The sequence below is a fragment of the Python bivittatus genome, unplaced genomic scaffold (genome assembly GCF_059951505.1).
Source record: "Python bivittatus isolate LINGU-HERP-01145 unplaced genomic scaffold, Pbiv_v1 ctg000080_np1212, whole genome shotgun sequence".
In the NCBI taxonomy this organism is placed as follows: domain Eukaryota; kingdom Metazoa; phylum Chordata; class Lepidosauria; order Squamata; family Pythonidae; genus Python; species Python bivittatus.
In genome coordinates this window covers 70,661,339-70,678,287 of record NW_028277035.1, presented here as the reverse complement: position 1 = coordinate 70,678,287, position 16,949 = coordinate 70,661,339, and the positions used below count along the sequence as shown (strand labels likewise).

The 16,949-nt window shown below is 39.2% G+C and overlaps 1 protein-coding gene across 4 annotated transcripts in view; it reads left to right on the top strand.

Moving 5' to 3' along the window:
- Positions 1-16,949, top strand: part of ITPR1 (inositol 1,4,5-trisphosphate receptor type 1) — a 265,258-nt gene that overhangs the window by 35,490 nt on the left and 212,819 nt on the right. For all 4 annotated transcript variants that reach the window (XR_015794923.1, XR_015794924.1, XM_088134326.1 and 1 more), the window contains exon 3: positions 7,360-7,430. Coding sequence is in view for 2 of the 4 variants with exons in the window: in XM_088134326.1 (XP_087990452.1) it covers positions 7,360-7,430 (71 nt within the window). In the remaining 2 variants the exon portion in view is untranslated. The remainder of the gene's footprint in view (positions 1-7,359; positions 7,431-16,949) is intronic.

Genomic DNA, 16,949 nt, shown 5'->3' with positions numbered 1-16,949 from the left:
TCTAAACCACTGCTTAGCCTGTGTATGAATATTTCTCAAACTCTTATGCAATACCCAGTAGCTCATAGTTGCTGTTCAAGAAGAGATCAAGCATGTGGGAAAAGATAATTAGACTAATGCTCAAATGGCTAAAATGGCATGCAGCCTCATAACATATCTAAACATGTTATATTAGTAGTCCTGAATCCCCAGTATTTTTTTAAAAAAATCAAAATAGTATTTAATGTGAGCAATCCCCCCAAACATTAAAAAACTCATGGTGAAATGTACTTATTTGTATAGGACATTAAAATTAGAAAACTCTGAAAGAGGTTATATGTTAGCACTCATCAACGAAGGAAATGAACTATATTTAATGTGTTTTTTCCCCAAGTAATAAACGTAATTGCCATTGGCACTATGCACTGTGTTTTGCTTATCTGTATGCTCAGAATAATTCTCCTTTGTCTGTGATCTAATTTTGGAACAAGGTGAATATTTTTATTTATTAAAATTAATAATCTATTTGCTATAATTTCAGAAAACTGTAAGATAAACTCTTCTTTTGGCTCTGACTTCATACTTCTCTCTGTTCTCTCAGTTCATAATTGATTGATTGCTTGATTAAGCAAATTTATATAGCTGCCCATCTCACCAAAAGTGACTCTGGGTGGCATACAACAATCAGATAAAAAAAAATATAAAAACAACATGGAAAATATAAAATCCACATTAATAAATATCATAAAAACCAAGATACAAACCATAGGGGAGGGAGAATTCTTTGGGGGACAGAGTAGTCTGATATAAGGAATTAAGTCATTCTTTAATAAGGTATAGAAGTGAGGAGATGAAGCTTTTCATGTTAAGAGGGTGAGAGATGATACTCTAGCTGAAATTCTCTCTTTTGTACAACTGGAGCCTTTGGCTTTCCACAGCATCTAGTTTCTTCATTCTCTCACTTCCTTCTTCTTATGTGCAACTATATTGATATTTATTTACAGGATGTAACTTGCTCTGAGATAAGACAGTTATCTGGTTTCCTAGGAGTTAGACAAATATGGGTATCAGTCAACACGTATAATTTCTTACGTATGTCTGCACAGCTAATGGGTTGCCTTGTTAACAGCCTGTGGATGTAGAAGATTGGCGTATAGCACTAGAAGCTTCTGTAATGGTTTAATAACGTTATTGTCTATTCTTACAAGCTCTGTATTTTGAAGCTGAATAAAATTATATATACTTTTTCACTTATTTGTACTCCGAAGGAAAAACTATGTAGCATACTGATACATTAAAAAAAGTGGGGGGGGGCATTTAAGCCAATACCTTCTATAGTCACTTGCATAAATGTTTCTGGTAATAAATGGTTATTTTACTATCAGAGATTTAGTCTGATTCATGATATGCATTATCTTGTCTTTTAAAACTTTTATTATTTTCTGTTAGGGCACTTACCCTGACTCAGTCTGTATGTGCGTGGTCAGATGATAAGTTCACCATGGTTTATGGCTTTTCATAAGTGCATATAATGCTACCTTCTCCCTGCAGACCTGTGCCACTCATCACCAATCATTGCTGGCTTGTACAGGGTCCCCATGGTCGTCTTGTTACCCAAAGACAGAAACAGAAAATCCATGGCTCTGATTTCAGGGGAACTGTAGGAAATAGATGTATCTGTTCCACAAATGCAGAAATGTTCCTTTACATGGGCATTTTTATACATCAGAGCTAAGTTCTATTATTAAATGCAGATTAAGTTCTGAGGGCAGAAAAGTCAGTTTCAATCTGGATGGTGCTGCCTAAATTATGTCTTGCATGAGCACTTTAAGGAAAGGAATGGATTGTTTGCTTTCTACGAACAGCAGGACCAAGACAGAAATGTGTCTGAGAACCCTGTTACCGGCTATCTATATCCTTTTCCTGGAATCTGAGTTGGGTGAAAGAGTGTGAGAAATGGCAGTCAGCAAATGTTAATAACTCACTAATATATTACTAGCAGGGGTATCCACAGGGTGTGGTCAAAAAAGTCAAGAAGGCAGCCATGACAGTGCAACAAAGCACTGCCTGTTTTTTTATGTACATCACATACCCACATAACCCTATAAAGTTTACTAATAATATTTTAGATTTATTTAAATTAATATTAAATTTTCATATTTCAATACTATTTAAATAAAATAGTTTAGTAATTAAAAAAAAATCACAGAATGTTAGGATTGGAAGGGATATTGGCAATCCTCTTGTCTAATCCTGTCCAGTGCAGGAAGTCACTGCTGCAACATCTCCAATAGATGGTTATCCAGCCCTGTTTAAATACCTCCATAGAAGGTCATTTGTTCCATTGTTGCACAGATGCTGTATGGGGCTAAGATCAGGGGGTGGGATGAGAAGGTCACTGTCCAATTGGAAGTAGCCCAAAATAACTTCATAAGGAAGATCTTGGACCTCCCCCAGGGCACCCCACTGCCTCTTTAAGGATGGAGTTAGGGCTATCTTCTGTCTGTTAGAATACATCTTGCATTGTTCGGGCACTATAAGAAACTAGAAAGCCTTCAAGAATCCCATCTTGCCAAACTCTGTTTTCTCCATGACACAGCTGGGAATCAATGGGCTACTTTTGTTGCCCTTTCTACAAATGTATTCCCTGCCACTTTTGGGAGAACCTAGATCTTGGAATAGAGGAAATATTAGAGATTGACTTTTTGAAAAGGATGCTAATAAAGATTCCACTGTAATACAATCATCCAAATTTTCATCTTGGTATCATCATTATAAAAAGCATAGAAGCCTCTCCCAGTACCTGGTTAACTTAACCAGTACTTCACTAAGAAGGGCTTTAACATCCCTTTGCCTGCAGACCATGCCCGCCACATATCTCGAAGGGAGATTTTGTAAGCGCCCTGTTGGAAAACGCCTCTGTCCTTGTGGTGTTGGTAAAGTGGAAGATGTTATCCATTATGTCCTCCACTGCCCATTTGCAATGAGATCAGGGCCAAATTATTAATAGATGAACTTAAGGACTCCGACCTTGAAAAATTGAACTGTCTTCTTGCAGATGTGTTTCCAACTGTCAGCAACCAAGTTGCTACTTTTGCTCTGCTGTCATTTAAATTTAGAAAGAAATACTTAGGTTCTTAGCTGTAGGTTTGGCTTTATTTTGTTGTAACCTTTACATCTAATACTTCTATTACTCTATTTTATAATTTCACTATTTTATTGTTATTTGATTGTATTTTATGGCATTCCTATGTTATGACCTGTGGTTACAATATTAAACTTATTTAATTTCTTACTTAGATCTCCAAGAGATGGCTATGCAGTTCCTCTTTAACTACCTCCACAGAAGGTCCTTTATTCCACTGTTGCACAGCCCTTATGGTTAGGATTTTTGGAGGGAAAGGGAAGTTCACCTGAAATTTGCTTCCTTGTCATGGAAGCTCATTGTTCCTTATCCTATCATCTAAGACAACCTTGAACAATTCTGTCCCATCTTCTACATGACACTCCTTCAGTCTTCTCTTCTCCAAGCTAAACATACCAAATACCTCCAACTCTTCCTGATATATTTTTCTGTCCATGCCCCTTACCATTCTTGATTGCTGTAATTGTACATGCTCTAGTTTGTCAATGTCTTGTTTAAAGTGTAGAACCCAGAATTGAACATATAGTCTTCCCATTATACTCTGACCAACAGAGAGGAACAATTATTTATCTTGACCTTTTAAAGCCCAGTGTAGTTGAACTCTAACTTCCATCAGCCAACCATTCTGCCTTGAGCCCTGTCATAGTGATGCGGGACTTTAATTACATTGACATCTACTTGGAGACAAACTCTGCCAAGCATAACCCTTCAAGGACGTGTCCTGCTGACAGCTTTTTTCTTCAGAAGATGGTGGAAGGCACAAGAGAATTAGTTATTCTTCATGTATTCTTGAACCAGTGCCACACAGAAGATCAGGATTTGTTCTTTATTGTTCCAGAGTGCAAGACACAAAATAATGAACACAAGTTTCAGGAAGGCAGATTCCAATTAAATATTAGACAAAAATAGTAAAAGCACTTCACTAGTGGAAAGAGTTGGTAGGCTCCCCTTTATCTGGTGCATTCAGGGAGAGGTTAGATATCTATTTGTTTGGGGTGTTTTATTTGGATTGATGTATTGCGTTGAAAATAGGACTCAGTGGTTTAAGTGGTTCTTTCCAGCTCTGGTTCTGTAATTCTAAGTCAAACACACATGGGTTTTAACATTAGAATACTGGTGTCTGTTTTCTTGTTTTCCTATAGAAAAAAGAAGAGAAATATTGTGTCTGGAAGAACATATTATGGAAAAAACAACTCTAGAGTGATGCCTGAATCTTCCTAAACCCATGGCTTATCTCTATACTGAGATTCTGAGGAAAGGGAAACTAAAGCTCTGAAATGTCTGGTTAAAGCTTGAGAATTGACATTCAGATTTCTACTTGAGTTATCCAGCCTTGGTCAGAACTACTTGTATTATCCAGTCCAAAGTTTGTTGTGGACAGTTCCAACACTGACTCAGTATAGAAGTTGTGATGAGACTGGAGGTGAACATACTATTGTGTTCCAGTAGCATTCCTCATTCTGTCTGTATCTTCAAATCAAACCTTTATTATGGCCATAGACCAGCATAATCTGTATCTTCTGTCCTGCTTGTATGCAGCTAGTTACATCTGGGATATACTATTGGCCATCGCCTAATATTATTTTAGCTCACAGATTGAGGAGGCCTTGTTTTCCTTTCTGTCTTTTTGTCAGAGCAGACTTAGAGTCATATCATGGAAATCCTTCCCCACAGAGGTCTGTTAAAAAATATCTCACTTTAATTCTTTCAAACATCATACTAGAGTTGTTCAGTTCAGACTGGCACATGGAATCTGAGAATGAGCAACTGCTCTGCTAATTTTCATTCAGTCTTTCATAATCCTTCAGCTAGATGGCTAAAAGATATTAGAAGATAATGCTTTGAATTTCCTTCTCTCCCTTCAGCTCTTTTTGCTTCTTTGTTTAGAGTGGAAGAGTGTGGTTATTTTATGATGCTTGGATGCTATGTGTTCTTATTTTATATTTGTATTTTGTTTTATCAACTTTATTGTAAACTGCCCAGAGTCATGTATGTGAGATGGGTGGCTATATCAATCAATCAATCAAACAAATAAATAAATAAAGAGCAGGCTACCTGAGAAAATTACAGGCACCTGTGCTCCTTCATTTCCCTCCTATCTGAGCCTTTCCCCCAGTGTCAGCCTGGCAGAGTTGCCAATAAAAGAACAACCTTCACCTAGTGTGGGGCAGGAGAGGAGAGGTATATTTTTGGAGCTCTGCAGCTACCAGTAAGCTGAGAAGTGCAGCAGCCAAAAGAAAGAAGGTGTTTTTCCTTCAGAGGGAGTGAATGGTCCAGAGGAAAAAAAGTATAGAGGCCCAGCAAGGAAAAGCACAAGTTGGAAAGGTGCAAGAGCTCTACATGCTGGCTGTTAAAAGCAACAACAGAGAGGAAAAAGTAGAAGAAATCCCAGAGAGAGGAGAAAAGACAGGACAGTCTTTGTAAAAAGAAAATATTGATGTATAGTAGATAGCAGTCAGGAACAACATTGCAGAGTATAGAGTATAATATAGAGGAATTAGAGGGTTATCTAGTCTAATTAGTGGATTATCCAATCGAGTTATATAAACAGTCAACCTAGAACCCTCCAGATACTTTGGGTTCAACAACTCAGTACCCATCTTGGAATTATTGGAGCTGAAGGGCATCACACTGGGGAGAGTTGTCCTTTTTGTACCATCTTTATTCTATAAATCTGAGGAGTAGTGCTTGAGCATCAAAAATTAATGGTCACATCTTCTCATGGTGGATATAGGTATTGTGTTTTTTGATGACAACTTTTAACAAGTTTATTTCATTACATAAGAAAGTATATGCTGCCCTTAAAAATAAAATTTTCTAAGGGCGGATACAAGCATAAAAATCCAGATAGATAGATAGATAGATAGATAGATAGATAGATAGATAGATAGATAGATAGATATTAAATTAACAAATGTAGATAAGAGTGTAAAAGAAGCAACACCATTGAAACAACTACTATACAGCAACAGTATAATGTGAAGTATACAGTATATCATAACAGCTTGCTGTTAAACTTTTTTTGTACTGCTATTACAAAATATTTCTGTTTAATGTACTGTATATAGCTACATAGTTTTATTCATTTTTTTCTCACCCAAAAAGTTTAGCAGGGTATATTCCTGTTTTCTCTGGTTTTGACTTCATTTCATTAAGTGCTGATGACAAATTTGATTAGCAGAATTCCAGAATTAAAGGTGACTATTAAAGTTGGATTCAGTCCATTCAAATAAATTACTTAAATGAATATCAGTTTACCATAGTTAGGAAATAGTCAAAGTCAAATAAGAAGGTTGATGTTCTCTGTTGGCATTTTGAAGTTTTTCTGACCATACTCAGAAATCTAAATGTATATGTACATATTATGTTTATTTAGTAAAATGGACACAATTAAATCAGTAAACAATTTCTGTCGTCTTTCTCTAAACTGGTTATAACAGTGTTCATAATAATACAGTAATTGGTAGGAAATAAGTAGCTCCCAAATAGCATATATCCTTTCTCTCTTATACCATGCACCAAGACACGTTCATTAAAACCGATATAATTTATCATCACTGGGACATTCTCACACCAGTAAATCTAGTTTAATACATTTTCCAGTGGATAAGTATTCAGGTTATAACTACTGTCTGTGTTCCTTTTTTGTATGAACTTGATGTGCATGTGTCTATGCATGTCTGTTTTATTTTATTTTATGTTTTAGAATTGCTAGGCACTCTATAACTTGACTATTATAGACTTATTTACACTTCAGAAGGTCTACAGGCTGCACTCTCTCTTTCTGGGCTTCCCAAGGGTGTATGGTTGGCTGCTGCAAGAAGAAGGATGCTGTTCTAGGTAGAAGGGCCCTTGTGTTATTTCTCTGTATGTTCAGGGAATTTATAAACACCCTAATCTCTAATGTCACAAAACGGCTCTTTGAAGATTCATATTTTTCTTACCTTTATTTCACCTTCTGATTTTTGAAATTTGACTACACTTGCCATTAGACTTACACATGTTCCCTGGGTAGAATTAAAGTTGCATTTTTGAGGAACACGAATGAGAATGGTAAAATAGTAGTATCTGGGAAAAGGTAGGTCAGCTTGTTTTCTAACTTAACCTTGGATTACTTGTTTCTCCTTGCTTCTTCAAAGGGATCTTAAATTGGTGCCTGAAAAATACTAATTTAGTGATCAAACTGTTTGTTACTGGTAAATTTAATTTTGTTCCCCATTTTTTTCCTATTTCAGACTTGTTGATGATCGATGTGTTGTACAACCAGAAACAGGTGATCTTAACAGTCCTCCTAAAAAATTCAGAGGTAAGACATGTTTTAGATTCCTCAGTTTAAGCATTCAGATGGTATTTCTCTGCAGGCAGATTTAAAAAAAAAATTAACAGTTTTACTGAGTTTGTGTTGGAGAATGTAAAGGTTTTCATGGAGTCTTTAAAGCCTTTATCATCACATGTATTGCAGAGTTTTGCCAGTTACAGGAAACATTGTACATTTGTTTTCCTTTTTACTTCACTGACTTACCTATGCTGACAGCTATCCTAATGGCCTTTCCCCACCACTGAGTTAAAGTGGTATCCATCATCCTTGAGTCATTCATGTACTGGAAAGTCTATTACACTGTCCAGTTTCTTCTTAAAAACCTCCAGAGATGGAGAACCCACAACTTCCCTAGATAGGCTGTTCCACTGTTGTAAATATCTTATTGTCAGAAAGCGTTTCCTTACATTTAAATAAAACGTCGGTAGCTGCAAGCTACACCCATTATTTCTGGTTTTAGTTTCCTCAGCAGTGGAAAATAGTTCCTATCTTCTCCATAGCATCCTTTAATGTACCTGAATGCTGATATCATGTCTCCCCTTAATCTTCTTTCCTTCAGACTGTCCTTATAGAGCATGTCCTCAGGTCCCTGTATCGTCATTGTTGCCATCCTCTGAATCTGCTCTAATTTGTCACTCTTTCTGGAAATGTGGTGTCCAGAGTGATACATGAGCACCTGACCACCACATCAGAATAGGAATGGATCTGATTTAGCTTCAGCTTCCTTTCTAGGATCCTTCCTTTTATACACCATTCTGTCATAATTCAAACTGGATAAAATTTTTTAAAAATCAGTCATGAGGGGAGCTGAGTCACAAGCAGCACTTTTATTTAGCATTTTTCTCCTTTCCCTTCCCTTTTCTTTATATTTAACTACTATCACTGGTATTTCATCTGTGCTTGGTGCCTTTCTGCTTGACAGGTGGTTTATTGGTTCTTGTTCCCCACTGTCTAATGGAGTTAGTTCCTGAAAATATTTTCTCTCTACAAATATTTCTTTTATTCTGTAATTCCATTTGTAGATGGCTTCAGTATTCCTATAGCTTTTTCGTGTTCTTGCCTCTTTCAGATTTCTTCAAGTACTACTCTTGAACAGTCTTAATGTCTTTGTGATTTTCCTTTTCTTGATATTTTTCTCTGTTAATTGACATTCTTAATTAAGATAGCATACCTTGTCCTTTTTTACTGGAAGTTGAAAGTCTACATTCAGTTGTTATACTTCCTGTTTGCTTATGGCTTTCATCCTCTGTCTTTTCTTGATTTTCAAGCCATTTGGATCTTTTCTTTTTTGACCAGTTTTTTCTGCTTGATTTATCTCTTACCTCTTCACCTGGCTCCTCAGCTTTTCTTTTGCATAAGTTAAAAGTACTGATTCTGTACCTTATATTAACCTTAAACTCTGACAGTATGTCTTCCAGGTAAAATTTTGCTGATGTACCAATTTTCTTTTTTAAATGTAACTCCTGTATATGATGCCAGTAATTCATGGTTTGTTTTACAATCTGCACCTGGAAGTGTTTTGGTTGGCTGGATAGCTCTTCCCCCACTTTTTGTTTCATATTATATAGACAATTTGATTCCAATGTTGTCCATATGGTAATCTCCAGGCATACAGTATGGATTTACATTCCTTGAAGCAGATAATGACAATGAACAAAGAATTCTCTTTACAAATGTTTATTAACCCTGCATAATTGTGTTTACCCAAACCATTTTTTTCTGTGATTCCAGGTTCCCCTCTTTCTTCAATTTTAATGTTCCAAATACTATATCTTTTTAGATAATGTGTTTAGCAACTCTTGAAACTTGCTGTTGATTGATTGATTATGTGCCATCACATCATTTTCGACGCCTAGTGACTGCATAGATAGGTTTTCTCCATGACGATCTATCCCTGACGTGTTCTTTCAAGTCTCCCAATGGTGCACTCATTGCCACTGTAACTGTCCATCCACCTTGCTGCTGCCTGTCCTCTTCTTCTCTTTCCTTCCACCTTTCCTAGAATTCCTCAGTGTTGGCTACATTTGCATTTTCAGTAAAGTCATAGAAATTAAATTATTCTGATAGTAATCATTGTGTGGTTTGTTGGATTATAACCAAGAACATATCTCTTTGCAATAAGTGTAAAGCTTCTTTGCAACAATATAAGGATCTCTTTTGCAGGAAGAATGTTCTGCATTTGTTTATTCTGTTGTCCTCCAGAGCCTATGTAATTGATTGTATTGTTACTATAATTAAGTTTTTAATCCTATTATAGAACGTAAATCACTCAGAATCAGATAACGATTGGAGAAACATATGAACTTAAATAAATAAATATTACCATTTCAACAGCAGAAAAAAATAGAAATGACAAATAGAAACCACACATTGTATAGTCAGTGAAAGAAAATAATGAAAATAGTTTTGAAGAATAACAGCATTATCAGAAGCTTCACTAAGAAAGGAATGACAGGTTGATTAGCTCTTCCTTGGTTCTGTGAGTCATGCTTGCATGGTCATTCTTAGTAGGCAGTGTGGTTTATATGTCTAATTCTGATAAGAAATGATGAGACTTGGCATACTAAATAATTACGGAAGCCCTGAATGTGTGATTTTCATACCAGTATATCATTACTGCTTTACATTTACCTCCTGCCTTTCTTTCCATACAAAGTAATGAAGGTCTCTCATATTTTGAGTTTGATTCCTGGTGATTTCATGGAAATGTTCATGCAGTTTATTTGGCAGAAATAAGATAGGAATTTGTTGTTATTGCCTTCTGAAATACTGTTCTGATGGTCTATCCTACAGTCCTGGGAAAATTTAGTGATCCCCATCTAAGTATTAATTAATAAGTTTGATTCCGTTTAACTTTTTGAGATCAGCCAAAGTCAGCTGCTACCTATTGAGACTTTCATTCAGACTTTGTAGCTAAGCATACATTAAAATTTATTACAGGTTGTAGAAGAATCCACATCCAAATTATGAAGATTCACATGATATAGATAAAATCCAGCTTGTAGTATTCTATATTATGAATAGACAGTGGTAGTATGAAGTTGCATTGAATATTTTTTAATCACTGAAGACTGCAGTAAGTAGGACAATTATTTGAAGTTTGAGTATTATGTGGTGAGGACACAGTGGGCAGAACTGTGTCATGGAAATGGATGAAGTTTTTTTGGGAAATATTTTGAGATTGATTTTTTTTAAAAAAATGCATACTTGTGTTTCCCACTGGGAAAAAAGAAATTATGCCATTTAAATTTGATCCCAGCCAGCACTCTTTGGAAAGAGGAGAGGCAGTTGGGAGCTCATGACCAGAGCAGGTAAACAGGAGGGCAGACCTAAACAGAACAGTATTGCAGGGGAAGATAGCAGGAGGAGAGATACACTGACTGCCCATCTCACCAAGCATCAAGTTTAGCTACCAGGTATATTGTATAAAGTATAATGTAGAAACTGTCCCTTGAACCCAATCCTAAAGAAGAACAACACACATTTACAGTGGTACCTCGGGATACGAACTTAATCCGTTCCGTGACTCTGGGCGTATCCCGAGTTGGTCGTAACCCGAAGGAAATTTCCCCATAGGGTTCAATGTAAATCCGGTTAATCCGTTCCGCCCTCTGAATTTGGTCGCACCCCGAGGCAAATTTCCCCATAGGGTTCAATGTAAATCCGGTTAATCCGTTCCGCCCTCCGCCCGAATTTGGTCGCAACCCGAGGCAATTTCCCATAAGGTTCAATGTAATTACCGTTAATCCGTTCTGGCGTCCACGGACCACACGGAAAGCGGCCGGGCGCGGCGTGGTGCGGCGCGAAAATGGCCGGGTGCAGCGCGGCGCGGCGTGAAAACGGCCCGGCGCGGCGCGAAAACGGCCCGGCGCGGCGCGGCGTGAAAACGGCCCGGCCCGGCGCGGCGCGAAAACAGCCCGGCGCGGCGCGAAAACGGCCGCGGACCACGCGGCAGGGCCGGAAAAACAGCCGCGGACCACGTGGCACGGGCGGAAAAATGGCCGTGGACCACGTGGCACGGGCAGAAAATGGCCGCGGACCACGTGGCACGGGCGGAAAATGGCTCGTACCCCGAGGCGGAGTTTGCAGACCGAGGTAAAATTTTGGGGCCAGAGCTGGTCGTAACCCGAAAAATTCGCAAGCAGAGGCGTTCGTATCCCGAGGTATCACTGTATTAACAATAAATAATCTGAAGGCAGAAAGTGAGCATGGGAGGAGGTGATTTCCTGTTCATTGCATAAAGTGCCAAATGTACAACTGTCTGCCTGTTTGGCATAGTTCATGAGTTTGTACTCAGTGCAATGAGCTTCTGGCTCTCAGGAAGCAAATCTGTTCCCTTTAAACCAAGATCGGCTTCAGTAAAGATGATAGAGAGCATGGAAATGAAATGTAATAGCTTTGCCCAATTCTCAGGATGGTAACTTCTTTGCTGTAATGGAGAATGAAGATCTTGAGGAAGGAGAACCTCATTTTCAGGATGATGTAGATGTTGTCATAGGAGGGATCCAATCCTTGGATAATAAACCTGTAACATGTTGTACTAAGAATAGTTCTCAGGGGAATGAAAGACTTTGGATGATTCAATAATTAAAAACACATACAGATGCATGCCACCAGAGCCATAAAGTCAGTTTATGGCCCTTCTAAATCAGGATGTTGCCCCCTTCTGTCATCTGATGGGTCGAGCCTAATCAAAGACCATGAAGGGCTTTTATCTGGGCTAAACACTTTTCCAATCCACTCAATAGACTGTCTACAGTTGATCATGGTGTCTTACAGCAGATTCCTCAGCTGCCAGTCTTGGATGCTCTAGACCTGCCTCCCTCTACTGATGAGATCAAGAAAGTGATCTCGCAGATGGACTCAAATAAAGCAACAGGACAGGATGGCATTCCTGCTGAGATCTACAAAGCACTATACCCAAACGCCTTACAGGTGTTCCAAGACATCTTGGAAGACATTTTGTTCATAGAGGAGATACCTGACGACTTCTGTGATGCCCTCATTGGCTCCCTACAAAAATAAGGGAAGCAAATCAGACTGCAGAAACTCCAGGGGTATCTCACTGCTGTCCATTGTAGACAAGATCTTTGCCCATATTCTCCTGAACAGAGTTACAGTATCACTGTCTTGGAAAGGAACCTACCAGAGCACAGTGTGGTTTTCTGCCAGAATGGAGTACAACAGACATGATATTTGCTGTGAGGCAAGCCCAGGAGAAGTATATCGAGCAGAACAAGCCTCTTTACTCCATCTTCACTGACCTCACAAAGGCATTTGACACTGTAAACGGAGTCTCTCTGGATCATCCTGAGACATTATGCATGCCCAAGGAAATTTGTGAAGTTGATTCAGCTACTCCACAATGGAATGACAGGACAGGTTCTTTACAACAATGATACATCAGCTGCATTTGCCAGTAGGGTAAAACAGGGTTGTGTGATAGCTCCAGTCCTGTTCAATCGGTTCTTCACTTGCATGTTGTCACATGCTGTCCAGGGTCTGAAGGAGGGAGTGTATATCAGGTACCGATTGGACGGCTCTCTCTTTGACCTTCGCCGCTTGAATGCACAGACAAAGTGTCTCTTTACAGTCATCCAGAAAACCCTCTTTGCTGATGACTGTGCACTTCTGGTGCACAAAGGCAGTGATCTACAGTTGAGGCTGAACAAATCCTCAGATATTACTATGCTCTTTGACCTGACTATCAGCCTGAACAAGACTGAAGTACTTTACCAGCCCGTGCCAAATACCAACACTGTAGAACCAAAAATCACTCTTGACAATGCCCAGCTGACAAATGTAAACAACTTCAAATACTTGGGAAGCATCATCTCACGTGATAGGTCTTGGGACAAAGAAATTGACTCCAGGATCAGCAAGGCCAGCCAGGCACTGGGACAGCTGTGTACTAGAGTGTTCAATCAACACAACATCTTTATCTCCACAAAGCTGAAAGTCTACAGAGCTGTGGTTATTCTTTCTCTCCTATATGGATGTGAGTCCTGGACTCTGTCCCAAAGACACATCAAACAACTGGAGAAATTTCACATGTGCACTCTGCTCCATCGTCAGCATTTTTTGGCAAGACCGTGTCTCTAACCTGGAGGTCTTGGATCATGTGGAGTCCACCAGCATTGAGTCCCTGATTATCAGACTCCAGATGCAGTGGATGGGACATGTCATCAGAATGGGTGACCACTGTCCCTTGTCAGTTGCTCTATAGTATACTTGAGTCTGGGAAGAGACCTTGAGATTGACCATGCAAGTGTTACAAAGATGCTTTGAAAGAAACCTTATGCCGCTATGACATCCAGCCAAGGGAACTAGAAGTTGCAGCTACTAACAGAACCCACTGGCGAGCCCTGTGCTATGAAACCTCCACTGGCTTTGAAGACAGGTACCACCAAAAACTGATAGAAAACCAAGAGCGGTGTCACAGAATAACACTCACAGTTACTACAACAATGGATTTTCAGTGCCCCCATTGTGCTAGACTCTGTACTTCCAGACTGGGACTGCAGAGCCACCTCTGTATCCGTAGATGAACTGCACACAGCGTGTCTTCTTTGAACCTGAAGGACTACCATATATCTAGGCTGGTATGAAGTTGTGGATTTCACATGCAATCTACATAAGCTGCTAAATAGTGCTGGGGTCCATGTTAGCATCAGTGACATTGGGACATCTAGTCAATCAATTCTGAAAGCAACATTTAGGCTGCTAAACAACAGAATGAAGCCCAAGACTGTATGGCGAATGGGTTTTAATGACCTAGCATAGCTGTTCTTCTGGTGTGAGTAGTAAATTGAGTAGTGAGTAGTAAAAATACATTGGTGTGAGTAAAAGTAGAAGAAGCAGCAGCTCACTTTTGGCTTTGAAGGGCAGCTGTACTGTCATGAGGGCTGATGAGCTGACCTGGCTGGTAGCCAGGACTGAGGTGGTGAGATGTTGAAAGAGCAGTCCCATTGGTCCAGCCTGATATATAGGTGTTGAGGACTGGAGCCCTGGGGGAGGGGACATCCATCTCCTCAGTTGCTGGGGGACATGCTGCTGGTCTGATTAAAAATTGAAGAGAGAAAGAAGGAGAGGAGAAAAAAAAGTGCATGGAGTGGCTGGAGAGAAAAGTTGGAGAGAGACATTAAGTGTGCAGCCAGTTGTCAGTTCCCGGTCAGGAAGGGAGAAGAAAGTCTAGGGGTGGCTTTCCTGGGAGTAGGGAAATTAAGACCTAGAGGGACAAGAGTTCCACCAAAGACCCAAGACAGGAAGGAGGGACCCTCAACAGAGAAGCAGTAGGGGTTTGGCTGAGCAGTTCCAGGAGAAGGTCAAGCCGTGCCAAGCACGCTGCAGTAAAATTCCAACCCATTCCTTTTTTAAAAAATTTTCTCAGTTGTTAGGCCCAGAAACGGAGGAGGGCGTTGGAGTGAAAAGGGGAGGAAAACAAAGCAGCTAGCAGGAGAGCCAGAGGGAGATATAGTCTCTGGGAGGGAGACTTAGGAGGAAACTTGACACTGGATGAACACCAGGACTATGTTGTGGATACTTGTTGTAAATAGCTTCACTGTAAATAGTAAAAAAACATAAAAGCCTCCACTGTTTTGTTTTTCTGTGTCAATTTTCACTCTTGCAGAGCAAAATACACCTCTAGTTCAAAAAGTCTGTGACAGACTGTTAAGGTAGCATTTTCAGATGTTATTTTGTCATGCCTAGGGCCAGCTAGATAGGTTGAACATAGGAGTACTCAGAGTGTGAATGAGATGGTGATGTCAGGTGAAAAGGTGAGGTGACACAGTATCTGTTAGGTACTGGGAAATATTTTGGGCAAGCTAAACTTGTACAAGAGAGATGGGTTGCACTTTAACTGAAAGATATTTAACAGCAGCTTTTAAACTGATCCCTGAAGGAAAGCTGGCAGGTCCTGGGCAGCATCTTGTATGGAAGGGTGTAAATATTACAGGAGTTCCTATAAGAGATAAGACTAGTATTGGAAGTCGGTTAATGAGTGGTCATGTCAGTCAGGAGATGAAACAAAAAAGCTGTGAAAAAGGCTCATGCCATCAACATTTGAAAGAGGACATGTTATATGGGTATTTCTACATCAAAGCCAGAAGTTTCTAAGCCAAGAGGGGGATTAGAGTACTTGGTTGCAAATGAATACATAAATGATGGAGCTACAGTGGAAACCGGGTGGAATGGAGAGAACTGGGCCCTAATGGCATCTGTCCGTGAATCACTGACCTATAAAAATATCCAGCGTTGCACTCAAATCAGAGTCAGTGCCAGAGCACTAGGAGGATAGCAGTGAGACACCATTTTTTAAAAACAGACCCAGGGAGGATCTGGTAAATTAGAGACCAGGCAGATTACTGTCTCTTCTTGACGAACACATAGAAGTGGTAGTAAAAGAAAAAACAACTCAGTATATAAAGGACATTGCCTTATTGAAGGAAAATCAGTATTGATTCTGCAAAGGTAAATTCTGCCTCACCAACTTTAGAAAGGTTTTTTAGAGTGTCAGCAGGCATATGGATCAGGGTGACTCTGTTGACATTTTATACCTGGATTTTCAAAAAGCCTTTGACAAGTTTCTTATCAAAGGCTCTTGAATAAATTTAGCTGCCAGTTAGCAGTTAATGGACTGCTAACTGGTTAAAAAATAGAATAGCAATAAATTGTGTTTTTTTTCAGTGGAGGGAAAGAAGAAGTGTTGTTCTTCAAGGATCAGTCCTGGCCTAGTGCTTTTCAATTTGTTCATTCATGTTTGTTACATAGGGACCAAGTGAACCGACCAAGTTAAACTGTTCAGGGTGCTAAAAACTAAATGTGATTTTGAAGAGCGTCAGAAGGATTTATTTAAGCTAGGTGAGTGGCCAACCAAATTGCAGATGCAATTCAGTTTTAGTAAGTATAAAGTGATACATGTTGGAGCCACAAAATCCAAACTTCTAACTGCATATAGACATTGATGGGTACTATCTATTACTAATCAGGAAAAAGTTCTTGGAGTCGTAGTGAACAGCCCAATGAAGATGTGGGCAACAGCTATGACAAACTCACATTATGTGCTCATGATCAGTAGGAAAGAGCACATAAGTGAAAATAAAAATGTTAACATTGTAATGCCCTTATACAAATCCATGTTGTGTCCACATCTGGAGTACTGTGTACAGTTCTGCTTATCATACTTGAAGAATGCAATAGAACTGGAAAATATGCAGAAAAAGGCAACCAAAATTATTAGTTTCCTATGAAACTTTAGCTTGGAAAAAAAGACAATAGGGAAGAAGGGCTATGGTTCAGGGGTATAAAATCCAAGGAAGGAAATTGAAAGAGATAAAACAAAGAATTTCTTTAGACAATACATCCTAATTAACCTGTGGAAATCATTATGACAAGATATGATAATGGACACTAACTTTGATTGCTATAGGAGACTAAACAAATTCATGGATGATAGGTCTATCAAAGGCTATTGAACTTGAAGACACAAGGTTACTTCTGGATTGG